The sequence below is a fragment of the Capricornis sumatraensis genome, chromosome 8 (genome assembly GCF_032405125.1).
Source record: "Capricornis sumatraensis isolate serow.1 chromosome 8, serow.2, whole genome shotgun sequence".
Classification (NCBI taxonomy): Eukaryota; Metazoa; Chordata; class Mammalia; order Artiodactyla; family Bovidae; genus Capricornis; species Capricornis sumatraensis.
The window spans coordinates 90,797,437-90,824,103 of NC_091076.1; the positions used below are offsets into that span (position 1 = coordinate 90,797,437).

At 36.6% G+C, this 26,667-nt stretch overlaps 1 protein-coding gene across 1 annotated transcript; it reads right to left on the minus strand.

Moving 5' to 3' along the window:
- Nucleotides 1-329: 329 nt before the first annotated feature.
- Nucleotides 330-26,515, minus strand: TOP2A (DNA topoisomerase II alpha). Its single transcript, XM_068976822.1, has 35 exons — nt 26,495-26,515; nt 25,478-25,633; nt 25,178-25,268; nt 24,851-24,914; nt 23,624-23,769; nt 23,339-23,436; nt 22,651-22,863; nt 22,145-22,318; nt 21,659-21,760; nt 21,414-21,551; nt 20,242-20,380; nt 19,078-19,235; nt 18,646-18,771; nt 18,271-18,381; nt 18,016-18,121; nt 17,815-17,924; nt 17,244-17,336; nt 16,740-16,854; nt 16,528-16,649; nt 14,920-15,068; nt 12,714-12,945; nt 12,402-12,536; nt 12,085-12,285; nt 11,712-11,907; nt 10,107-10,198; nt 9,839-10,003; nt 9,630-9,713; nt 8,426-8,608; nt 8,021-8,111; nt 3,421-3,573; nt 3,063-3,183; nt 2,899-2,942; nt 2,358-2,492; nt 1,637-1,836; nt 330-1,305 (listed from the first exon to the last, which is right to left on the minus strand). Exons 1-35 carry the CDS (start codon nt 26,513-26,515, stop codon nt 1,177-1,179), a joined length of 4,593 nt encoding a protein of 1,530 aa, XP_068832923.1. The 3' UTR covers nt 330-1,176.
- Between the last annotated feature and the right edge of the window lie 152 nt (nt 26,516-26,667).

The window sequence follows — 26,667 nt, forward strand, 5'->3', positions numbered from 1 at the left end:
TTATATTTAAAGCTATTTATTGATGGAGGGTCAACACCATTTGAGTGTGAAAGAGATGAATTTAGCACCCATGTTTAAAGCTCAGGGAAAAATCTGCTTGGCCATTAGTCATGGTGCCTTTCTCTTAAAACTATCACTGTGGCCAGGAGTTATGAGGGACATCAGAAAATGATGAGAATAGTTCTCAAAGCTATTTTATAGTGAATAGTGAAGAGGATATATTTCAGACTAAGGTAAAGAATGTAGTGCAGGGTGAAAAAAGGGCAACAATCAAGGGTTGCAATGTTTACAACGTTTTATTAAAGTACAAAATAGTTGGAATTAAGCTAAATAGAAAAACATAGTAAATATTTACAAAAACATTGATAACATCACTCAAGTCACACACATGTAATGAATGCAGGAAGGTCTTGAAAAGTTTATAAATTGAAAATTATGGAGATTTCCCAAAATGGATATAAAAGCTCACTGCTGAGTATAGCATCAATATTCTTTGAGAATATTGTTCCTGACTCCTTTGCAACCTGAGGGGACAAGTCAAGTGCTGAGATAATCACAACTTAGGATCTAATTTTCTTCATTTTATTGACTGTTATAAAGACACATCCATGGTGTTTTTCTTCAGCTTCTGGTGATATTCAAAAGGATATGAAGAATACGAACAATTTTTCACTGCTTAAAAATTCAGCATATAAAAGGCTGAGTGAGTATTTGGAACTGGAACTACAAAGAGTTCTATCTGATGGAAAATTGCTTATAAAACTAAGATAAAACAGAGAACTAATCATGCTCTATCTCATATTTACTGAAAGTAGGCAGAGCAGAAACTTTTATGTCAAAGGGCTCCAATTTTAGCTTAATAACTGTCAAACTACATTATGCTAAAGTTACCAGACAACTATCCCAAGAGGCCAGGAGAGCCTAAAATCATACTTTAAAAGACAAAATAAAACAGACTAAATACATTTACAAAGCAGAGAAGAAAACAAAACACTTTCCAGGAGATGGTCACAGTATTATACAGTATTACAGAGAGATAAAGGACACTTGGGCTCTACATACTTGACCTTAATGGTCCTGAACTAAAACTGCCTTCCCCAAACTAAATTCAGAGGGGAGGAGATTGAGACATTTACCTAACTTTAAGATCATTACTTAAAATAGTCACCTCACATTTTAAAAGAAATCATCTTCATCTGATTCTTCAAGGTACTTTATAGGTTTCTTTGTTCTTCCAGATTTTGCCCGAGAACCCACAGCTGAGTCCAAGTCCAGATGGAAATCATCGCTTTCCTCCTTGGGTTTCTAAAAAAGAAGAGCACAAGTAATTTCCAGTATCAACCAGACAGTAGAATTTCAATGCAAAAAATATACCAACAGACTACAACTCAAGGAATATTCCACCTTCTAACAAGTAGTAAGAAATAGACCAAAGGCAAATCTCTCATTGACTAATTAGTGACATTTAGCTGTTTTACAACTAAACTACATAGAGTAAAAGGGTAATGGATTTACATTTATTTTCTTAAAAATGTGCCACATTATTAGCAGCAAAGCTTGATTACGTGTTTTGCAATAATTTTTTTCCAGTGGAAAAAAAAAAACCTACAGTGAAAGGGCTGACTAGAATAAATACCTTGCTTGTGACCGCTTTGGAGATCAGTTTCTCAAAATTAGAGTCCGAATCATCAGAGGAGGATGCCTTCCTTTTGCGGCGAGTCTTGGTTTTGGGGGCATTAGGCTTTTTAGAGACATCGGAATCCAAGTCTGGGTCCTTTTTGGTTCTTTTTGGTGCAGCCCTTTTCTTGGCGCCTGTAGTGGAGGTGGGAGACTGACCTGTAACACAGGCATTCATCAGGGTCACTCTCAGCTGACTTATTTACACAGCGAACTTTCTTTAGCAACTTGTTTTCCGCTTATATTTAACATAGGAAAAGACAACATAATCGAGACGAAAATGCATTAGAGAATTGAAATATTCTTAAGTATCCGATTTTTTTTTTTTGTAGTTATATGTTTCATGTTAAATGTTTGTAACTGTTTCTAAGTCCCATCCCTGTCATAGATATGAGTTAGGATAACACCTGGCATTTTGAGAAATCCTCTTTTTAAAAATCTTTTGACTAGCAATTTTGATTATAAAGATCTAAGGATTTGTTTTCATTTAGACAAAGTCTTTATTTTAATATCTATAGTAAATTTGGAGAATAAAAATTTGAAGTTGACTTGTAGAAGCTAGTTCAGTTCAGTTCAGTTGCTCAGTTGTGTCCGACTCTTTGCGACCCCATGAATCGCAGCACGCCAGGCCTCCCTGTCCATAATCCCAATATTAACCCAGTTCAAAGACTGAGGCTCACTTTTTGCTGCTGTCTTCTTTGCTGTCACATTCTTTTTAGGAACAGGGTTTATGGTTTCAGTTACAGCTGGGAAGTCAGCAGCAGGAGAGCTTGGAGGAGGTGGTACATTATCCTCAGCATCATCAGCATCAAGCTCTGTTACTTCAAATGGAAAGGAAAGTAGTACATATAAGCAATACATAAAAATCTGTGCTTTGTCCCTGCTCTGAATTCCTATTCAAACACCATGCTTGTGACTTTTCTGGAATATTTCAAACACACTTTTATAACTTTGTTCTAATTTCTGGGTTCTTCATCAGCAAAGTTATTTTTTGTATCTCTAGCACAGTACCTGGCAAGCACAAGGTTACTTTTAATATATTAAATGGAGAACTTACTCATGTGCAAAACTAAATCTAATGACCAATATCAATGTAATACTAACAAGAACCCACATTTATTTTCAAAGATAGGACTTGGATAATGTAGTCTGGGTTAGAAGCTAGGTGGACCTGAGTGTCCAGTAAAGCAGACATCGCACAATTTTTACTTAAATACATACCTGATGAGGCACTCTTCAGTGGCTTCAGTTCTTTGTTCCTATGTCTAGAATAAAATAAAACAAAACATCCTGACGACCAGTTCTAAATGTGTCAAACAACAAAGAATATATCATCAACTATTAAAAACAATCATGCTAAAATCTCTATTAGAGAGGATACTTACTTTGGGGAAGTTTGGATCTTAGGTGGACTAGCATTTGATGGGACAAAATCATCTTGAGTGTCTTCATCAAAATCTGAAAAATCTTCATCTGAATCCAAATCCATTGTGAATTTGGTTTTTGCTGTTAAAAATATACATATGCAAAGAATCAAAAGGATAACAGGAGAAATATTTAATCCACAGATTAATATAATATGTCCTGAAGATATAAGCTTCAGTTTAATCTTTGTAAAGATGTCTTAATTTCTCAAAAATTTAATTACTGCTCTAAGATAACAATTTCTGGGATTATATACCTCAAAATACACAGATCATTGAATCTTTCAGAATATGCATCATGTTCTTCACTTTTCCTTACCTGCTGCTCTCCGCGACTCTTTTTCTCGTGGAGGAACATCAAAATTACTTTCGTTACTGCTTATGTCTGATTCTGAATCAGACCAGGGGTTTCTTTTCTTTGCTTTCTTGATTGGTTTGAAAGGCAATGTAGTTTGTTTCTTTGTCTTGGTAACTGGAAAGGAGATAGGAATTAACCATCTTTACATATTCTCTGACTCACTTTTCTCCATCTATCATCCATCTATCCTTCAAATATTAGGTTGGCCAAAAACTTCATTTGGCTTAAAGTGTAAAAATAAAAGATATATTTTTCATATTTACTAAGGACTTTATTGAACAAAGTAGTCACTAACTGAAGGAACTTTTCGGCCAACCTAATACTTAACTCTGTACTAGTACTGGGAATACAATGGTGAACAGAAACATAGTCCCTCTTGCTAAGGAGCTTATAGCTTGGTCATCTAATCCCATAGTAGTAGTAATCCTACAGTATATGTGTTTACATAGGGCATGCATCAACAGTATGCGTGTATATGTATATAAATATGAGGCTTTTGCAAGAAAGAGATGTTTGAGCTGAGATCTGAAGGTTAAACAAGAGTTAACTAGTTGAAGGGAAATGGATGACAAACATTCTAGTTCAGGATATAACATGTACAAAGTTCTGTGAGACAATACAGTACATTTAGGAAGCTGAAAGAAATCCATTATGGCTGGAAAACAGAAGTCAGGGGGAGAATGGCTGGTCTTATTAAGAATTTTGTTTTAAACAGGGAACTTATATGACCAGATTTGCATTTTTAAAGAGTTCTTATAGGCTACAGTGTGGAGATGGGAAAGGCTGCAAGATCAACAAGTTATAAAGTAAAGGCAAGGGAGACAATTCAAAAGGAAAGAATGGCTTGGTCCAAATCTTAAGGGACATTTAATGGCTGAGTTGAGGATGTTTAAAGTCACTAAGTCTTGTTAATTCTTAACCCCAACTGTCTCTCGTACCCACCTTTTGCTATTTATTTCCTTCATTTAGGCCCAAAGATAAGGGCAGTCTCCTTATTGGTCTAGTTAGTTCCTTCTTCATATACCTAGTTGAATCCAACATATCCATCCTCCCCAACAACCTGGTTTCCTAACTCTTCACAATCTGATATAACTATTTGCTACTATTTTTCAAAATAAACCCTCCCACTCTGTGAAGGGGGCCTTCTCATTGTCCCATGCATATTATATAATTTTTCTTCTCTTAGTCTAGAATATCTAAACCTTACTCAGTCTGTGAGACTCTAACCCAAGTGTTATCTCTTTCACAAAGCCTGCATATACCCACACTGATTCCACTTTCTCTAAATCACTACAGTGGCTAGTATGTTCTGCTTTACTTCTCTTTGCTGATAAACCTCTTGAGGGTAAACACCATGCTTCCCCATTTCTTGTGTCCTCACAATATTTGAGATGGTGATGGGAAATGTAAATGCTCAAAATACTTATTTGAGTCATTGGTTTTATATGCTAATTGGTTGCTTTGTGTTGTTCAGTTGCTAATTTGTGACCCACTCTTTGTGACCTCATAAACTGCAGCCAGGCTTCCCTGTCCTTCACTATCTCCTGGAGTTTGCTCAAATTCATGTTCACTGAGTTGGTGATGCTATCTAACCATCTCATCCTCTGCCACCCTCTTCTCCTTTTGCCTTCAATCTTTCCCAGCATCATGGTCTTTTCTAATGAGTTGGCCATTAGCATCAAGTGGCCAAAGTACTGATTGCTAGGTAGTTTAAACAGCATAGTACATACAACATACTTTTATTACTTTTTTGGAGGATAATTGCTGTACAACGTTGTGTTGGTTTCTGCCATACAACAATGTGAATCAGCCATAACCATATACATATCCCTTCCCTCTTGAGCCCCCCCTCCCATCTTCTTACTACTTCTTTTTCAACACTAAGATGTTTAGGGGACAACAGGCATAGTTGGATGGTATCTGGATGAGTTTGAGCAAACTCTGGGAGACAGTGAAGGACAGGGAAGCCTGGAGTGCTGTAGTCCAGGGAGTCTCAAAGACTCGGACGTGACTGGTCAACTGAACAACAACAAAAGCTGTTTCTATTTGTTTTATTCATCTTTGTACTCCCCACAGAACTGAGCACACATTACCTATCACAGGTAGGCACTCAAGGATAGATATATACATCAATCAATGGAATAGAGCTGAGAATCCATAAATAAACTTTAGACTTTTGGCAAAAATGAAAACAATTCAATGGGGAAAGTTTTTTCAGTATATGGTGCTGGGTCACCTGGATATCCACATGCAAAAGAATGAAGTTGGACCCCTTGCTTATACCATATACAACTTACTTCAAAATTACCTAAATGTAAAAGCTAAAACTAAAAATTCTTAGAGGAAAATAAGGGGTAAATCTTTTCTTCTTTTTTCTGGCTATACCACAGGGCTTGCAGGATCTTAGTTCCCCAACTAGGGATCAAACCTGGGCCCTCAGTAGTGAAAGCACGGAGTCCTAATCATTGGACTGCCAGGGAATTCCCTAGGTGTAAATCTTTATGAACTTGGATTTGGCAAAAGATTAGATATGACACCAAAAATATGAGCAACAGAAGAAAAAGATAAATTAGACTTCATCAAAATTAAAAACTGCGTTTCAAAGGACATCATCAAGAAAATGAAAAGATATTTTACAGGCTGGCAGAAAATATTTGAGAATCATATATCTGATAAAGATCTGGCATCTAGAATATAAAGAACTCTTGCAACTAACTCAATAATAAAAAGACAAATAACCCAATGTAAAAAATGGGCAAAGGATCTAAACAGACATTTCTCCAAAGAAATATAAAAGCCCCAAAGTGGAAACAATTCAATCTATCAGCTGATGACCAAATAAATATAATGTGGTATATTCATACAATGAAAACTATCTGGCAACAAAACAGAATGAAGTGTTGATGCATGTTACAACATGGCTGACCCCTGAAAACATTATGTTAGGTGAAGAAGTCAGCCACAAAGGAAAATATTACATGATTCCATTCATATAAAATGTCCAGAATAGACAAATCTAGACACAGAAAGTAGATTGGTGGTTGCCTGGGGGGAGGGGGAGTTGGGAGAAAATGGGGAGTGACCATTAATGGGTACAGTGTTCTCTGCAGGGCAAGAAACTGTTCTAAAACTGAGTATACTAAAATCACTGAATGGTACACTTTAAATGAGTGAATCTTGCATATGACTATGTTAAAACATCTCAATGAAGATGTTAAAAATAAGTAGATATTCAGTAAAGGCATAAACAAATGGTTAGAGTTGTTACTTCTATTTAATTTACTGCGTGGGTGTTAAGTATATCCCACGTACAGTGCTGAACACTGGGGATAAAACAACATGACTAAGATGTGGTGACTGTCTTCAAGAAACTTTATATATGAATATGGTTCCAAATAGGAAAAGGAGTACGTTAAGGCTGTGTATTGTCACCCTGCTTATTTAACTTACATGCAGAGTACATCATGAGAAATGCTGGGCTGGAAGAAGCACAAGCTGGAATCAAGACTGCCGGGAGAAATATCAATCACCTCAGATATGCAGATGACACCACCCTTATGGCAGAAAGTGAAGAGGAACTAAAAAGCCTTTTGATGAAAGTGAAAGAGGAGAGTGAAAAAGTTGGCTTAAAGCTCAACATTCAGAAAACTAAGATCATGGTATCTGGTCGCATCACTTCATGGCAAATAGATGGGGAAACAGTGGAAACAGTATCAGACTTTATTTTTGGGGGCTCCAAAATCACTGCAGATGGTGATTGCAGCCATGAAATTAAAGGACACTTACTCCTTGGAAGGAAAGTTATGACCAACCTAGATAGCATATTCAAAAGCAGAGACATTACTTTGCCAACAAAGGCCTGTCTAGTCAAGGCTATGGTTTTTCCAGCGGTCATATATGAATGTGAGAGTTCGACTGTGAAGAAAACTGAGCACCAAAGAATCGATGCTTTTGAACTGTGGTGTTGGAGAAGACTCTTGAGAGTCCCTTGGACTGCAAGGAGATCCAACCAGTCCATTCTAAAGGAAATCAGTCCTGGGTGTTCATTAGAAGGAATGATGCTAAAGCTGAAACTCCAATACTTTGGCCACCTCATGCGAAGAGTTGACTCATTGGAAAAGACTCTGATGCTGGGAGGGATTTGGGGCAGGAGGAGAAGGGGACGACAGAGGATGAGATGGCTAGATGGCATCACCGACTCGATGGACATGAGTTTGAGTGAACTCCGGGAGTTGGTGATGGACAGGGAGGCCTGGTGTGCTGCAACTCATGGGGTCGCAAAGAGTCGGACACGGCTGAGCGACTGAACTGAACTGATGTTATACATATTAAAACCTCATAACCAGCTAGAAAGTGAAACTTAACAAACTGATCATTTTCTTCAGAGCCCAACGAAGTATTTCATTACAAAAATCAAATAACAAGGAGAAAGATAGGGAAGTTCAGATATAGTCCTTCATGGACCTCAAGAAGAACTTTTGAATATCTATGTGGAATGTACTAGGTAACGAACAGAATTTAATCTCAACCCTACATCATTTTCCTTAAGATGTTTCAATACCTGGCTGTCTTTTCTGTTTCTTTTCCAGCCTCAGTTTTAGGCTTTCTACTTCCATTCCTTCCTCTTGAGGGCTTCCTTCAGTATTTTCACTCTAAAAGATAGCATGACAAAGATGGTCAAATTCTGCCAACTTATTATTCAGAAAAATATAAGGTAAAATATACAAATATATATTTGGTCAAAGAATGATTTTTTTTTTCCATTTTGGCTAAGAGCTCTGAATAATGGTATGGGTATGACTTTTTCAAGATACTTAAACACTGAAAATAAATCAGGCTCGTAAGGAAGGGAAGTTATGATGAGTTGATAAATCCCAAACTACGGGATTAGAAGTTTTATGATTAGTTCAGTTCTAAGTGGAAAAATGCTTAAAGTGTTTTATGTATAAGCTTTCAAGAGTATTACCTTAATTTTCTTTTTAATTTTCTTTTCTGCCTCTGTTTTCATCTCTTCAGTCACTCGGGGGATGACTCTTTTTCCACTTGGAGAAGGCAAAATTTCTACCATTTGTGTTTTTTTCCCCTTTGCTTTCCCACCTTTCCCAGGAAGTCCTATTTGTTCATCTTGTTTCTCCTTTGCTTCAACAACCTAGAAAAGGTTGATATAAGAAAGCAAGTCTATGGGGAGGAAGATGGGAGGGAAGTTCAAAACAGAGGGGATATATGTATACCTATGGCTGATTCATGTTGAGGTTTGACAGAAAACAACAAAATTCTGTAAAGCAATTATCCTTCAATTAAAAAAATATATATATATAAAATGGGGTCACACCAAAAAAAAAAAAAGAAAGCAAGTCTATAAGCTAACAAGGACATTACAGCATTGATGTCACTTTATCCCTAGGGACAGAATAAAAGGCAATGATTAAACTGATTTCAGTTTGTTACATCTCAAAGGTAAATTTGTGATAAGCTATTCAAACATTAAGGCACACTTTGAAAAGTGGAGATAAAAGACTGAATTCTACATTTGATTCTACAACTTAACATTTGTAGATAAAATGGGGAATCAGAATTAAAGATAAAATACACATACATACACATAAATGTATATGTTTATAAACTCAAATAAGCAGAAAGGATGTGATTCCAGTAATGTATCCAATCACCGATTACAAGCTAGACATCCAAATTGAAGTGCAATAATATAAATCTTCACATTAAAGATTTTAGCTTAATTTATGGAATTAAGATACTTTTTCTTATGTAATACTGCAAAACAATATTACTGATTTGGTAACAAAGGATCCTCTTAAACTACTGATTAGCCAGCCCTGAAGGAAACCATCTTTGTCCTTTCAGGTTTACTTGGGGGGCTGGGTTGGTGTTCTTCTACATTTAAATTCTCACTCCCAATAGGTCAAAAACCAACTTTTGTCCTTTCCCCTTTCTGTGTGAAAACTTCTAGGTAGTGTGTTTCCTGGTACCATTTACTTTATTCTAACTTGTTTCTAACAATCTGTCACTTTATGTGTTATCTTGAAATGTTTCTTCATGTCTCCTATATTCTTTCTATTGTCAACTGCGAAATTTCCTGACAAAGAGGTATATTGCTAGAATACCTTATTTCATTAATACAAATTCTAACATGGGCATTATAAACTACACACCTCCAGCTCTTCAACAAAAGCAGCCAAGTCTTCTTTCCACAAATCTGATGGACTCTTTCTCTTTAATGTTTCTAGCTCTTGCTCCTTCATAAGACAGTCAGAAAATAAGAGTTAATTTATGTGCATAAACAGCATTTTCCCAAAGCCCACAATTTTCTTTCACCATTAGAATACAACCAAGCAACATGTACTATCCAGGAACAACTCACTTTTTCATTTCTTAGTTTGCATAGTTCATCTTTCTTTTCCTTGGTTAGATACCAAAGAGGCATGTCAAGAAGGTAGTTGAAGGTGGGTCCAGAATCTGTTGCAGAGTCACTCTTTTCACTTTCCTTTTCATTGTCACTCTCTTCATTTTCTTCTTCATCTGGAACCTAAACAAGAAATTAAAATCTATCTTTAATAGGAAATGTGAAATATAGACATTAGACTGTACACAATCTCTAATAACATAGAAAATGCTAACCAAAAAATTACCTTTTGCTGGGCTTCTTTCCAAGCCTTCACAGGATCCGAATCATATCCTCTCTGAATCAGAACTTTAATTAACTCTTTCTTGGGCTTATTTTCTATTTAAACAAATGTGAACACAGACAGTAGTTTTGAGCAATATTTTACGAAAGGATAAAGTTTTTACCATATTAAGTCAAAGATTAAAACTGGAAATTATAAGGTCTTCTTGCATAAATTTGTGCATCCTGGTGGACACCAAGTCTTCTCCCTAAACCACTGATAAATATAAACTACCACAAGGGGGCAGTCAAATCATATATGAGGTTGTGATCTAATCATAACAGAAGACAATCAAAACCTTTATTTCTGATAAATATCAACCTCAATTATACTGTTCTTTTAATTTCAACACTTGAGCAGGCTAGTTCTTAGTGCCACCATCCAAACATTGATTTCTCTTGATTATGGCCCCTTATAATGCATTTGTTCCCTTTTTTCTATAGTACCCCCTTCTCAATGTCTACTATAGTCAATTTATTAGACTTTGAGGGATACTGAATGTTACTAGCTGTGATATAGTGAGGTTCTAAGTGCCAATTAACTTGACATAAGTCACACCTTTAAGCCTTCTATATTAACTCTTCAAGAAGCCTGGAAAGTCTCTAGTATTTCCTAAATTCTAGGCAACTAAATATAATCTTTACTTTTTATTTTTGAGTCATACCCAATATTATTTATATAGCTTTGTCTTAAGTGGTAGTATCTGTGAAATGAGGGGACTGAGATGCCACTGTTATAGTATTTTAAAAGACCCATGAATATGTAACTACTAAGCTAAACATTTTTGTGTACCATTAGAAAATTATCCTATGATCACTATGTAACTTGTGTTGTCATGTTTTGGGACTTGCTACTACAACCCATAGTTACCTGGCTTTTCTAGTTAACCCTGGCCAGATCTGAGGCTTCTAACTTTAGTCAAAACTGTTTTTTCCTGGTAATACTTAAACTTTGATTTTGTTGCTTCCGAATGTCTTAAAATTCCCTTAGACATGACTTTCAGTCTTGGGTATGCAATTTACTTATAATATAATCCATTTAAAACCCTCCTTCCTTTTTGGTTTTTCTATCAGACTTATCTCTGCTGTTTATCAATCAGTTTACACAGGGACCTCTTCTAGTTCTCTATTCTCTTCCTGTCTAAAGTAAAAGTGAAGTTGCTCAGTTGTGTCCGACTCTTTGTGACACCATGGACTGTAGCCCACAAGGCTCCTCCATCCATGGAATTTTCTAGGCAAGAGTACTGGAGTGGGTTGCCATTTCCTTCTCCAGGGGATCTTCCCGAACTGGGGACCGAACCCGGGTCTCCCGCACTGCGGGCAGATGCTTTACCGTCTGAGCCACCGGGGAATGTTAACTAATTCCTGATTTCTCAAGATGCTCAGTTTAGGAAAAGCTATCTCTTTTAAACCATAAATGCTTATTTAGATATATGAAAGACACACATGGAACCAGCAGAAATAAATGGATTTTGTCCTCCCTCCCTATCATTCCTCTCACCAAAAATGTTTAAAGAAGTGAGGCAAGATTGTAATTTTAGTACAGGCAGTTTTCGGTCCAGAAACATACCAATGATTATTTTGCCATCTATTTTCTCTAAGATAAAGCGAGCCTGATTATTCAGTTTAGCAGATTCAGCACCAAGCATTCCTAGAAGCCATTCTTTTCTTAATCCATAATATTTAAGCCTGAGTTCAAAGAAGTCTCTTAGAATATCCAAAGCTGTGTCGTATTTCTTTAAACAGCCTACATGGTCAAAGAGGACCTAGAAGAGAAAAAACAAGATTAGAGTCAACAGTAGATAAATTGGCTAAACTTTAATGGTTTTAGAGGAATGACCTCATTCTTTGAAAGTGTAAAAGTAGCCTAAGATATCCTTTAAAAATTGATATTAACCTGTAATATACATGGAAACATGTGTTTATCATAAAACAGGACATACCATGGAGTTGCATGTGAGACTAGTTTGGAGTTTGAAGACTTTGTGTAGTCCAACTCTCTCTGCCTCTGCCAGTTTTTCTTCAGTCATCTTCACAACAAACTTCACAGTGGTGTCTGTGTGGTACTCCCTATAATCTGTTATGAGAGGGGGTGTCTTCTCAGTGCCATTCAACATGGGCTCAAGAACCTGTTCTTTATACGTCTAAAAGAAAGAATCCTTTTGTAAGTTTCTAAAACTTAGGCTCCTGTATATTCAACATACATTAGTATAAAAAATGTTTCCCCATCACAGAAATCAAAAAAGAAATCCTTACTTACCTGGGTCCACGTTCTGATGGGAAGCTCTGAGATTTCAATGGTTGTAGAATTAAGAATAGCCACTTCACCACTAATCACATATTGATTTGGAGCCAGCTCCTCAATAGTACCCTTGAAGTTCTTGTAACTTGGAAGCTAAATTGGTATTTAAAAAAAGAATGTTTTCGAAATGTGATACTAAAACAAATCCCAACAGCATTAAACAGTAAATCTAACATTAAGCAATAAATAAATTTTTATGCTCTTTAACTACACCATCTGCTGAATTGAAACCAGAGGAAAACTAAGGTTCTTAGTCCACAGAATAGTTACCATTGGCAAAGGTTCTTCTCCATCCATCAAACGTCTGATGTTATTCACAACTTCACGAACATCAAAGTTGGGGATTTTGCAGGACCACCCAGTACCAATTCCTTCAGCGCCATTTATCAACACCATGGGTATAATAGGAATGTACCATTCAGGCTCAACACGCTGGTTGTCATCATATAAAAACTTTAAAGTATGGTCATCTTTTGCTGGAAATAACAACCGAGCCAAAGGGCTAAAGAAAACAAAGAATGTTGTTTTAGAAAAATATTGGCTTTGACACAACTTTCATGGAAAGAACATGTGTTATTTCAGATATATACATAAAATTACCTTGGCTTTACCTGTTAATATTCATTTACCAATATTATTTATTGAGTATTTTCTACATATATGTCAAGCACTGCAGACATTAAGTCTCAGTCTATAAGGAGCTCACTACAGGTAGATACTCTAGTAGTACAGCCAATGAATGTACATTTTGTCAGGTGGTATGATAAATATTAAATAGATAAAGTAGCTAAAATTGGTTGAGGGGCTGCTAAGGAATGGTAAGCCTTTTCTGATAGGATAATACTTGAACACAGAAGAAACTGAGACAAAGTGTACAGCAAACAGAGATACCAGTAAGTCAGAGGCACTGAGGGAGTGTGCTTGGCCTGTTTGATTATAGGCAAAGAGGCCAGGTGTGTTTGAAGAAGAGATAGTATGAGATGGAATCAAGACATGGGGAGGGGGAGCATAGATCATATAGGGTCTGGCTTGCTTAAATAAAGCTCTAGTTTTTCTCTGAATGAAGAAGTTGTTCCAGTGGCTAAGAATCCACCTTCCAATGCAGGGGACATGGATTTGATCCCTGGTCAGGGAACTAAGATCCCATATGCTGTGAGGCAGCTAATGAGCCCGTACACTCTAGAGTCCATGCACCACAACTAAAGAGAAGCTCATGTGCTACAATGAAGATTCTGCATGTGACAACTAAGACCTGATACAGCCAAATAAATATTTTTTTTAAAGTTGAAAGGCTTTGAACTCGAGTAACCTATTTGAAAAAATTAATCAACTGCCAACAGAAAGAAGGGTGGTAGACTAGTCTGTATAATGAATGGGGTGACTAAGTATTTTTCCAGTTCAGAGTCCCCAGGACTTGCTGATGAACTGGATCCAAGTATAGAGAAAACAAGTCAAAGGTAACTCCAAATTTTTGGCCTGAGAATTAGGAGGATGGTATTTCATTTACTGAGACAGGGACTAACAGTGTAGTTTTGAGCTTATGTGTGAAATATTTATTAGACATCCAAGTAGTAAAAGCTGAAAGGGACATGAAATTTAGAGGCCAGGGCTGGAACTGAGACTGGATGCATGAGACATCATCCCTGGATGGGAAGGCAGTATAGTTAATGGAAAGAGATCAGATGAAGAAGCCCCAGGGCAGGCCATAATTTGGAGGTTGGGAAGATGAGAAGGACCTAGTGAAGAAGACTAATAAGGAGGAGAACCAACAGCCTGGTGTCCTGGAGAACAAATAGAAAAAAAGAGGTTCAGGGATGGAATTGTTAATTATGCCCTATGCTGTTGAAAGAATGAATAAGATGACAGTTGAAAATTGACCAATCATAATGTACTTTCCACAGACTTGTAAAGGAAGTAGGATTTCCACTTGTGGTATTTAAGAATTAAATTCTAATCTTGACTCTGGCTCAAGTTTCTTAATCTTGGCACTACTGGGTCAAATAGTTCTGTGCTGTGCAAGTGCTGTCCTGTGCATTATAGAGCGTTCAGCAACACCCCTGGCCTCACTAGATGCCAGGAGCATGGCTCCCCTAGTCACGACAATCAAAGATGTCTCCAGACATTGCCATATGTGCCCTCAAGGATGAAATCTACTCTGGTTGATAACCACAGCTCTAGATGGAGAAAAGAGAAGAAAATAAAAAGAATGAAGAGTAAAACATTTATAGTTTGGCAAGGAAACATTTTAAGGGATATAAAGGCTAAGCTATCAAACAAATGGAATTTTTACTTTCTACTCATTGAAAAGAGTAGACTAATTAAAATTTAATGAGCTAGTTTAAAACAATTAAGAATGCAAACATTTGCATCAAAAATCCATTTTCTGATTAACTGAATTTTTCTGTTTTTGGTCAACTAACTCATAATACTTCAAAACTGGAAATGGCAATTTACTAAAAATCGGACGCATACCCACCTGAGCATTGTGAAGATGTATCGAGGACTAGCAGAGTCCTTGCCACCATGCAACCTGGTACCAAACTGACCAATGGGCTGCAAAAGGTTCAGATTATTGCTGCCCACAAAGTTCTGAGCCAAATTGATAATGGTCATCATTAGTGACATCTGGGGGAAAAAAAGATTCATTAGTCTCATCCATAGCCTCTCAATAATAACATGTCTATTGTTATGACTATATTTCACTATAATCCAGTAAGGTTTTATGAAGTGTAGATGTTTATTGGCTTTTCCAAGATAAATACATGGCAGACGTAGTACCTAAACCTAAGACTTCTGGCTCCTAGTTCAGGGTGCTTGCCTTCCAGCAATTTCTATCAAACCCTGAAGGCACAGCTCCTCTATTAACCTCTGCAGAATGAAGTATTTCCTCCTTCGTGTTAAACACTTTACTCCTTTCTATTCTAGCATGTTTCACTCTATTCTATAGTTGTGCGAGTGTGCACATGTGTGTAGCCCTCTGGCTTAACTGTGATTATACGTTAAAGGTAGAGAATATATATGATTTAATTTTGTATACTCTGTACATGGTAAGCATTAAACAAATATTTACTAGGTGAACACCTACAAAGTACCTACTATATTTTGATTTGAAGCAACAAGCAAGACAATCATCTCTTTAAAAATCTAGAAACTTACAGGCAATCTTATTCTTTAACAATGTTTTATATAATAAATGCAAAAAACCAATTTCAAAATAAAAAAATGAATAGATGTATGTTTGTATAAAGGCAATCAATTCAGACATATATGAAAAATTCGAAAACTGCCCTTTCCCATTCCCAGGGATAACCAAAGATAACAGTTTGGAGTATATTACTATTCTGCTCTTCTTTTCTTTTCCCTCACTTGATAATAGACCATGGATGTTCTTCAGTGTTAGTACCTATAGATATGTTGTTGCTAAGTCATGTCTCTTTTGTGACCCCATGGAATCTAGCCTGCCAGGCTCCTCCTCTGTCCATGGGATTTCACAGGCAAGAATACTGGAGTGGGTTGCCGTTTCCTTCTCCAGGGGATATTCCTGACCCAAGGATTGAACCTGTGTCTCCGGCATTGGCAGGCAGATTCTTTACCTCTGAGCCACCAGGGAAGCCCGACCTATCAGTTATATTACTGATTCCACGTACAGATGTCATAATTTATAATAATTTTCCAATTGATGGACACTTTCCATGTCTAAATTTTGGCATAACAAAGTTATAGCAAACATTACTAAATATTAATATCTTTGAATGTAGATCCTTGCATTTCTTTTGATTATAGTAGCCTTGTGTTAGATATTCCCTTCTCCAGGGGATCTTCCCAAATCAGGGATTGAGTGTGGGTCTCTTGCATTGCAGACATATTCCTTACCCTCTGAACCACCAGGGAAGCCCATTATAGGAACATTATTTTTATAAACAGATTGTTAGGTTACAAAATAATTTTCCAGTTTGATATATTTCACCAAATTGTTCTCTATTATGGATGTACCAGCTTATACTTTCATCAACTGTTTGGAGAATGTCTTTGCAGGTATTTCTGCTATACTGCTTCCCAGAAATATTATAGATTATGTGTTTACCTCACCATGATGATAAGAGGACATCTCAGCTACTGACCCAGCTAACTGGGCAACCTTCACCTCTCGCTTGTCATTCCGTTTGAAACATGTAAACAAAACCTTTCTCTGACCTGGTTTCAAACCTTCAAAATGAAAAAAGTGCAAATATTAATATCCTTAATTTAATCATTTCTAGGCATTGATTTCCATCTTATGGTAAAAATAGAACTCACCATCCACCATAGATGGGATAGATCTTTCATTATCAGAATTTGAGAACAGGATAAGTTCCTTGTTTATGAAGTCATTATATGTCAGATATGTGGTAGCTTGCCCATACAAATAATCCTGAGGACCAAAGAGAGTATTACATGATCTAGTTTAAGATAAAAAACATCACTGGTCTTAACAATGCTTAATGCAAAAATAAAACAAAGCATTATCATTTCTATGATAATTATTAAAGTCCTTCAAAAACAAAAGTATTTTATGTTTTAAAGACAAAAAGCAAATTTATTTGCTGTACAATTAGGAAAAAAGTTTATTGACTTTGTAGTTTCTTTCAGGTCCAATACATTTATGCAGCAATTATTAAATAAGAATAAGGGTATTTATAAGTAGTTATCTATTAACTTTTTTACTGAAACATTTATTTAGTAGCCTTAATTTGGTATACTATCAATTCTAAAAGGTCAGTAAATAGTACATTTTGTGGGATATATTTAAAATTTTCTTACATCAGGAAGGCCAAGTAACTTTCGTTGCCTTCTATCTTCCATGAAATGAGTTAACCATTCCTTTCGATCATCTATCTGCTTTTTGCTAAAGGCCTACAAATTAGAAGATAAAAAACATGTTACTGGCACTAACAGATAACAAAATACTTTTTCTAGAAAAAACTAACAAACCATAAAAACTCAGTTTCTAAAATATCTGATTCCTTTCTTTGGAATATGTGTATTGAAAATCATCTATTTTATAAAACATTTTATTATATGAAAAATTAAAATGTTTCAGTTGACTAGTTAAAACATTGATTTCTAAACACAGTGTGTGTATGTGCTCAGTTGTGTCTGACTCTGCAACCCGATGGACTGTAGCCCACCAGGCTCCCTTGTCCATGGGATTTTCCAGTCAACTATACTGGAGTGGGCTGCCATTTCTTTCTCTAGGGGATCTTCCCGACCCAGGGATGGAACCCATGTCTTTTGCATCTCCTGCATTGGCAGGGAATTTTTTTTTACTACTGCGCCACCTGGGAAGCCCCCCTAAAACCAGAATATATTTGTGAAATACACTCAAACTCACCAGGCTGATTGCAGCATCATCTTCGGGACCGGAATATTTGAATTGGATACGATGTCTTTTCATATCTGCAAAGTATTCTTTAGCTTCCTTTGATGTGCTGGTACCCAAACCTAGAAAAGCAAGAACACCAAGTTACTCCATACAAACCTGTACAATGGTATACAACAAAATGAGAAGTTCTATGTGAGTTTCAGTACAAACCTTTGTAATACTTGACTTTCCATTTTTTATGATTTTGTGTAGAACTCTTCCATTCTTCAAACTCAGGAAGGCTATAGAATGCCATTTCTTGCTTGTTTTTAGACACCTGAGGTAAAAAACACATTGCTATGGCTTTCCACACTGCTGGGTTCCCTGCATACCATCACACATCATTGAGGTTATATGTGTATCCAGGGTTGAGGAGTATAGAACCTTCAAATATCCATTATGGTATCAGTATAGAAATCAGTATACCTTTACAATAGGAGTGATAAATTCCTCCAGAAAACGATGTCGCAGAAGAGAGGGCCAGTTATGATGGATAAAATTAATCAGCAAGCCTTTGATATGGGAACCGTCTTGGTCCTAGAAATATATGGAAAGCCAAAACACAAAAGATTTGCTTAGAAACTAAAAAAAATTGTGACTGACATACTGGCAATTTCTCGAAAGTTTTTCTGTGGGGATTAAAGAAAAAAAAAAAAAGCTATTCAAATTTTGACTCACTTAACCTGTATTATATAATATGCATAAAATAGAAACATATCTTAACTAGATGTGGACTAAAGATAAATAATATCCTTTCATGGCAGGAAAGCAATGCAACAATAAGACATATTTAATTCTGACCTGATCTGTCATAATCATTATCTTTCCATAACGTAGAGTCTTCAATGAATCTTCATCTTCATAGTTTTTCTTGTACTGAAGACCCACAATCTTGATTATATTGTTAATTTCAGCATTTTCCATTATCTGAAATGGACATATAGACAAAAAAGTAAGATTGTTTACAAACTTTAAAGGAACAAAGAATTATAACAGTATATGTTGCTTGGGTTTTTTGGAACTCCAGTATTTTTGAGTTATTAGAAGCAGCAGCAGCAGCCTATACTTGACTAAGTCAGAAAGATCTGTTAAGATATGCTACATTATACCCAATTTTCTAAAATAATGACAAACTAAGATATATTTTAAAATATCTTATTTATATCTTATATCCTCCCAATAAGGGGATGAAATATAAGCTTAGATTCTGAAGATAGTTTTTATATACTCTACCTGTTTATGAGAAGCTTCTCGTACATTGAGTATTTTTCCTCTAAGAGGGAAAACCCCATACTTGTCTCTCCCAACCACACCAAGGCCTGAAACAGCTAAAGTTTTAGCTGAGTCTCCCTCTGTCAGGATAAGTGTACACTCAGTAGAGTTTCGGCCTCCTAAAATAAATGAATATTAGCATATTTAGTTCAACCTCAAATATACTAACTCAGACATGTAATAAAACACAAATAACTTACCATTCATAACAAGTTGGTTTGAGAGTCAAATAGAGCTAAGTAATTGGACATATAGTTTAACTAGAATTTGTAAGTTAATGAAGTCTTAGTTTCCTAGACTAACCTTTCATGATAATTATACTGTTGCCAAACATTTGCTTGATCATATTACATTTAACATATTTTGTGGGTAATGAGGTTTAGGACATGCCTCCAAAAAATGGTACCTTGGCACATTATCTTAAGCTCAGGGAGTTTTGAGAAAAGAAAACTTTGGTAGAAGCAAGAATATCTCTCTGATCTCTCCCCTAAACTTCTCCCCTGAAGCAGGTCATAAGATCCTCATGCAAGAGGTGCTCGCCTTAAACCCGGAAGAAAAGAACATTTTAATCTAAGATTAAAAGTCACCAAGAAGAATCTGAATGAAAAGGCCATGCTAAGTTTCCCCAGGTTTACTATAATCAGCTAATAATCACTGTCTTATCATTATCTTACCAGAACTTTGCATTCTTCATCAAAGCTGGCATAAAATCACTTAGGTTTAAGCATTTTTTTGGGTTTTCACTTCCTTACAAGTTTTCTGGTCACATGAAACTATATTAAATAAATACACTTGCTTTTTTCCGTTAATGTCTATCATTTTATTTTTCAGAGATAGCCAGGGACTTAAGAAGGTTGAGAAGACTTTTGCCTCCTCTACATTAGGTAATAGATTACTATATAAACATTCTTGTTTTATACACCAAAATAATCATTTCAAAATATTTTTAACAGTTAAAAATGGAAATGACCCAAGTGTTCAGTAACAGGGAACTGGTTGATTTTTAACAAAGTACAAACATTCTGTTGAATATTAAGTGTCAAGGGAAAAATATCCACAGTATGCTGTCAATGAATCAAATCAAATAAGTCTAAGATTTAAACTTTGGAAACATTAAATGTGTACCTGCATCATTGGCATCATCAAGTTTGGGAATTCCTTTGATTCTATTATGTTTTACAGCAGAACACTTCTTGTTTAACTGGATTTGGGCCTTAAATTTCACCCAATTTAGTATACTTTCTACAATACCACAGCCAATTGCCTGAAAATGAGAAGATTCATGTTAGGGAAGAAGAGTTCCGTCAGTAATATGGAATACAAATGAACTCCCACAAAAATGGGCAGAATGTGGCACATTTTCCTGTCTCAGGTTATCACCACTGAGGGAGCTGATGCCTTTGGGTTTTCATTCGATATTTACTGACTACATACTTATATGGTGCCAGGCACTGAGCTCCATGTGGAGATCTAGCGGTTAAAACAAATTAGCCGTAGTCCTTGTCCTAAAGGAGTCTGGTATACAACAAGGAAGACAGAAATAAAATGAGCGATTACAGTGTGAAGAGATAAGTAGAAAGCATATCATGTATAATAATACATGGTCAGTGTCTTATGGGAACAAATTTTTAGGGAAATGAACAGAAAGTAAGGGTTTTCCTAAAGAAATGACAGTTAAGACCTAAAGTAGTCAGCCAAGTGAAAAGCGTTTCAGGCAGGGTAATCCTTCTGTCTGAAACGTGAAAAAGCTCTAAAGAGGGAAAGAGTACTCTGTTTTTGAGTAATTTAAAGCCAGTAGGAGTGAGACTTAGGTAATGTGGGAAAAGTGGTACTGAGATAAGGTTGGAAATGGCAGGGTCTTGTAGGCTGAATTAAGGAATTTAGGTTTATGCAACCTAACAGTTGGCTGGGGCCTTTGACTAAACAGGACATACTTTTGTTTTTTGGGGGTGGGGAAGTTCCATGAATGGCGATTAGTGAGTATGGAGAGAACTGATTCAGTTTTGGATGTGTCCGCTGAGAGCAACTTAAGGCATTCAATGCTTGGTAAGTAGTTAGATGAGATAAATTCAGAAGTGATCTGAACTGGTGACATGTAATGGCCAAATAAATAGAGATGGCATATAGATGATAATTAAGGGCTTGGTAAGAGCTGGCAAGCGGTAAGGGTTGTTTTTTTAATTTCCTTTTCAGAGAGAGAAGACATGTGGGAGGAATTTTGGTTTCTGCAGAGCTGAGAAGGGCAATGGAAAATAAAGGAAGATGCTTCTATCTTTTATTTCCTTCCAAGTACTCACAGCTTTGATGAATTTTTCACTCAGCTGGCATGTTGATCCAAAGCTCTTGACTTGTAAAGTCATGTTCTCTTTTGTCTGGGAGTCGAAGGTGGGGTTTTCAATTAAGGCATTCACAAAAATCCACATGTGATTTTTTACCTGCAGTAAAAATTGACAGTAAATTACTAAACATTTACTCATGTTTTATTTATAGACTTTCGCTTCTTCCTTGACTTTCTCGAAAGAACAGTGTTAAAGGATCGTACCTGATGTGCTTTTACTGCAACACCACCCTTGTTCTTTTTCTTCACAACATCAACAAGTTTAGTCACAATCTGATCAGCTACATAATCAACATGTCTGCCACCCTAATGAGGAAAAATACCAAACTGTAAATGCATTACCCTCAAAACTGTAATCATAATCAAACATTTAAAAAAAGCTAATTTAGTGTTTTCTGGGAGGGATTGGGGGCAGGAGGAGAAGGGGACGACCGAGGATGAGATGGCTGGATGGCATCACGGACTCGATGGACGTGAGTCTGAGTGAACTCCGGGAGATGGTGATGAACAGGGAGGCCTGGCGTGCTGCGATCCATGGGGTCGCAAAGAGTCGGACACGACTGAGAGACTGAACTGAACTTGATGCCAAGGTAGCCAAATATTCAAGTTCATTTTATATATTTAAAACAAGAATAGTTATATGAAATATGTAAAGATAAATCATGACTGATAATTCAAAAATAAAATTACCTTGGAAGTAGCAATGCTGTTGACAAAGCTAATTTGCTGAAAGCCTTTTTCACTCATTGTTAAACATACTTCCCACCTGTGGTTTACTTGTTCATGGATAATTTTCAGTGGATTGCCAGTTTCATCTACCTTGTCCTTCAGATACAGATCTACATAGCTACGGAATCCTTTCACCTAAAAAATAATAGTATTAATTTTTTTTTAAGTAAATGAAAAAGTAGGTTTTAATAAAGATGCTTCAAAACTAATGAAACGGTGTTCACTGATATGTATAAGAGGATGGTCATTAAAGGACACAAAAGGATTTACTTAGAAGATTCTTTGAGAAAGACTTCAGTGAACTTAAGTAAGTTAACTGATTTTTTAAAAATGTGGCATTATGTTTTCTTTACAGGAACACATCTGAGAAGTGGTAAGAAAAACAAATGGGAGGAAAAAAAAACTCAACTTTGCTTTTGACGATGGTCACAAAGTACCTCATTGCCTACATCCAATAAAATACTTACTGGAAGCCTATTTCCATTGAGATAGACCTTGACATCTTTAGTGGATCCAGCAATATCATATGCTCTTCTAACCATCAGTGCAACAATATCTTTGTCTAGGCTTTGCATTTTAAACTTAGACAAATCAGGGTGGAAGGTAATACATGTATAATCTTCTCCACTAAAGGGCTTGAGTTCCATCTCACCAGCTTTCCCCATGTTATCCATCCATGTCTATGGAAATAAAGAATAGAGAGAAAAAAATTCAAGTTATCTCACAAACTAGAATTAAATAACACAAATTTACAAGTCCTAAAACAAACAAACACACACACACCCAACCAAACCAACCCCCACCCAACTTCCCTAATATACATTTATGAGTAACTTTCTATGAGCTTCCCTAGTGGCTCAGAGGGCAAAGCATCTGCCTGCAATGCAGGAGGCGGGGGTTTGATCCCTGGGTGGGGAAGATCCCCTCGAGAAGGATATGGCACCCCACTCCAGTACTCTTGCCTGGAAAATCCCATGGACGGAGAAGCTCGGTAGACTACAGTCTGTGGTGTCACAAAGAGCTGGACACGGCTGAGCGACTTCCCTTTCCCTTTCCCATGATTTAATAGATTATAAATTAAGTTAAACCATTAATGCCACTATAAATTGCTACAGCATAATTTATAATCAAGGCACAAGATACTCATTTACTTACCTGTTTGAACATTTTCTTGTATTCTCTACTTGCTGTTTCCACAGTAAATTTGGTACTGAATATGTTACACAGTTTGGCTCCATAGCCATTTCGACCACCTGGGCAAATAAATGTAAAATATGATTTAACTGTTCTTATCTCATTTACAGCTTTATTTCTTAATCACTGGCAATGCTATTTAATTATAGAGATTTATTCCCATATTTTTAACCTTTAGGCCACAATCTTTGAAAAGATGTATTTTTGCAGCAACAAATGCGTTTTTTATTTTCCTCAATACTCTACCTGTTACTTTCTTTTCTTCATCATCATAGTTGCTAGAAGTTAGGAGCTGTCCAAAGATGAGAGCTGGGACATACATCTTCTCAACTTTGTGTTCGACAACAGGAATACCTTTTCCATTATTCCATATACTAATTAAATTGTTTTCCCTAAGAAAAGAAGATTGATTTTTTTTTTGTAAAACAGATGTTAAGCTAGTGCTTAATTCTTTTCATATTTAAATACCATTGTCTCTAAAACACACATCTCAATTTCTTTATGACTCTTTATATATATACCTTCTGAAATTCAGCATACTTAGTTCCTAACACTCATGAAATAGGAGCCAAGAGGAAAAAAAAAAAATCAGTCCTTTTCCAACACCTGGGCAGACACTGATAATACTGAAAAAATATGAAGCTTTAAAATGTTAGGATAAACAAAGGGAAATGACTTATGCCCAATGGAAAGAAAAGGACAAAATTTGGAAACAATATTATTATACCGCTTTTAAGAGGATCATCTGCACTGTCCCAGCTCCCTTAGCTTTCCCACCTGACAAAGCACACTGGCAAAACAAATATGAAAGAGCATCATCAATTGTAAACGTCCCTGCTCACCAACATAATGTTCAAAATTTATTTGGACTTATATTTTAGTTCTAATGACACACACTATGGTTCTTATTACACGTAGCTTAAAACTAGCTTAATATTTTTTCAAAGACTATGGTATCAAGTCCTTAGAAGCACTCAAGCACATCATTAACACATTTCTCAAAAAGAATCTAAAGTATAGTTTATGTTATAACTGATTAGGATAATAAAGGGAAGCAACACCCTGACTACCCACAAAAGGACATTTATAAGCAGAAAAGTTAGATCATATTCTTTATCACCATCTGCTGGCTTACTGTTTGAACAGCATCATGAGAAAAAGTTATAGCTATAGACTCTGGAATACTTAGAGAACTTATTGGAGATGTTTATTGAAATATTTAGAAATAAAATGTTATAATGTCTATAATTTATTTTGAAATGATTAAAAAATATAGATGGTACCAATATGGCAAAGTGTTGATAACTGTTGGATCTAGATGGTAGCTATCTAGATTGCTCATTTTAGCACTCTACCTTTCTGCAGTTTTGCAAAATTCCATTAAAAAAATGCTCAACTTTACTATAAATCAAGTAAATGCAATTAATAGCAACAGGGTGCTACAAAAAACAAAAGACTAAGCAGGAGACTTACGGGTCAATTGTGATTCTAATACAAGACATTTTTGGGTCCCTTTGTTTGTTGTCTGCAGCATTGACTGAAAGAAAAAACACATTTGTAAAAAGTTAAAGTATTTTAGAAAACACTCTTTACCTCTAAGATACAAAAAGAAAAAATCTCAGGCAGTGCAGGAGTAACATTGATGAGGTATTCATTTAGCAATTTTTATTCACAGGACTGTTTCTAAGAACTCAACTTCCTAGATTCCAGCAGACTGTCTAACCTTTGCCAACTGTTTTTTGCTAGGAATAATACTTCTCACATCTGACCAGCAGATCTTTGTATTAAGAATATACTTACCTAGAATCTCATCAAAGATTTTGTACAAACCAGGAACGTAAGTGACTTCCCTATAGTTAATGCCAGTATCTTCATCGTAAACCCACATTTGCTAGAAATAAGACAAAGAAACAGGGTTACTTTATATATCTACTTTGTTTTATTATCACGGTTCCTGTAAAGTCTTCTCAATTAATATGACAATGTAGATGATAGCTTAGGCCAGTTCCAGAAGACAAAGTACATGAAATATAGAAAATTAACCTGGATAAGTATTCATCTTAACTACTTAGTAACTACATTTAATTAGCTTGATTTTACCTGGGTCACTGATTCCACAGAGCCAATGTAGGTGTCTGGGCGGAGCAGGATATGTTCCAGTTGTGTTTTCTTTTGATAGATTCTTTCAACAGACAATCTTTTCTTAGCATCTTCATTTTTCTTTGTTTTGCTGACTTGCATATTTTCATTTACAGGCTAGCAATTTTTTAAAAAATTGAAGAAAAGGGATTTTGAATCATAGGTTTACCAGAAACCAGAAACAAAATACCTATCATAGTGATCTGCTTACACACACCAAAACAAATCACAGACTTTTGGTAGGTTCTCAGTGGAGCTGACATAGTGTTGTACAAACATGGCAATATAAGTTAACTGCAGCAGGTTCCCCCCAAGTGTCAGTTTAAACAGACATATTATTTTGCCGTGTGTATCTGACATGGAAATACTTCCATGCGTTAGATGCCATCAACAGCACACATCCCCTTTTTTCAGGTACTCCACACATATCTACTGAGTGCCTACCAGGTCTCAGGCACATAATAGATTCTACAGTAGCAGTTTGGGAGGATAGGGATTCCATCCTTTGGACACGTTAACGTTTTAAACACAGGAGGGACTTATTTTGAGCATCTCGGACCTGCCGGCTCCATAGTGGGAACCCTGTTCCTTGCTCTGCACTGTCCAAAGTTAGGGTCATCCAATCTCATTTTCAGCCCCAGGTGGGAGAGGAAAGCATCTCTCAGTGCCGCGTAAAGCTACATGCGGACCACGATCCCATCGACCTACACTGGGACCAAATGAATCTCTAGAAACAGTGAAACACAACGCCGCACCCTAGAAGCCAGTACAGCCGACAATACTTCACTACTAGCACCAGAAAAAGGTTTCAGTCTCTTCGCGATCACGCCGAGCCCAAGGGACCCGAGTAGACGCGGAAAATCCGCGCCCAGCCCTCGGCGGCCAGACCACGACCCAAGACGCCTCTCTCTCACCGGCAGCCGGAGAGATGCCGGGCCGCGCTGAGGCTCTGCGGCGCGCCCCTCCCGCGACCTGTACCTGTAGTGGCGACACCTCCATGGTGACGGTCGTGAAGAGGCTCGAGAACCCTGCAAGTGACTAAACCGGTGGGACCCTCGAGACAATCACGGAGCAAGCCTCTTCTCCACAGACGCACGTCGGTTAGGAGAGAGCTTCCACTCCGGTTTGAACCTTCCGCTAGCCCGCCCAAA

What these genes read in the sequence shown, in the direction of transcription:
- TOP2A (XM_068976822.1), bottom strand. Translation starts at nt 26,515, where the DNA reads ATGGAGGTGTCGCCACTACAG. An exon ending in GTCTCACATGCAACTCCATG is followed by an intron (nt 11,908 to 12,084) that starts GTATGTCCTGTT and finishes TTTCTCTTCTAG; the next exon opens with GTCCTCTTTGACCATGTAGG. An exon ending in CTTTTGTTGAAGAGCTGGAG is followed by an intron (nt 8,609 to 9,629) that starts GTGTGTAGTTTA and finishes AACCTTTTCTAG; the next exon opens with GTTGTTGAAGCAAAGGAGAA.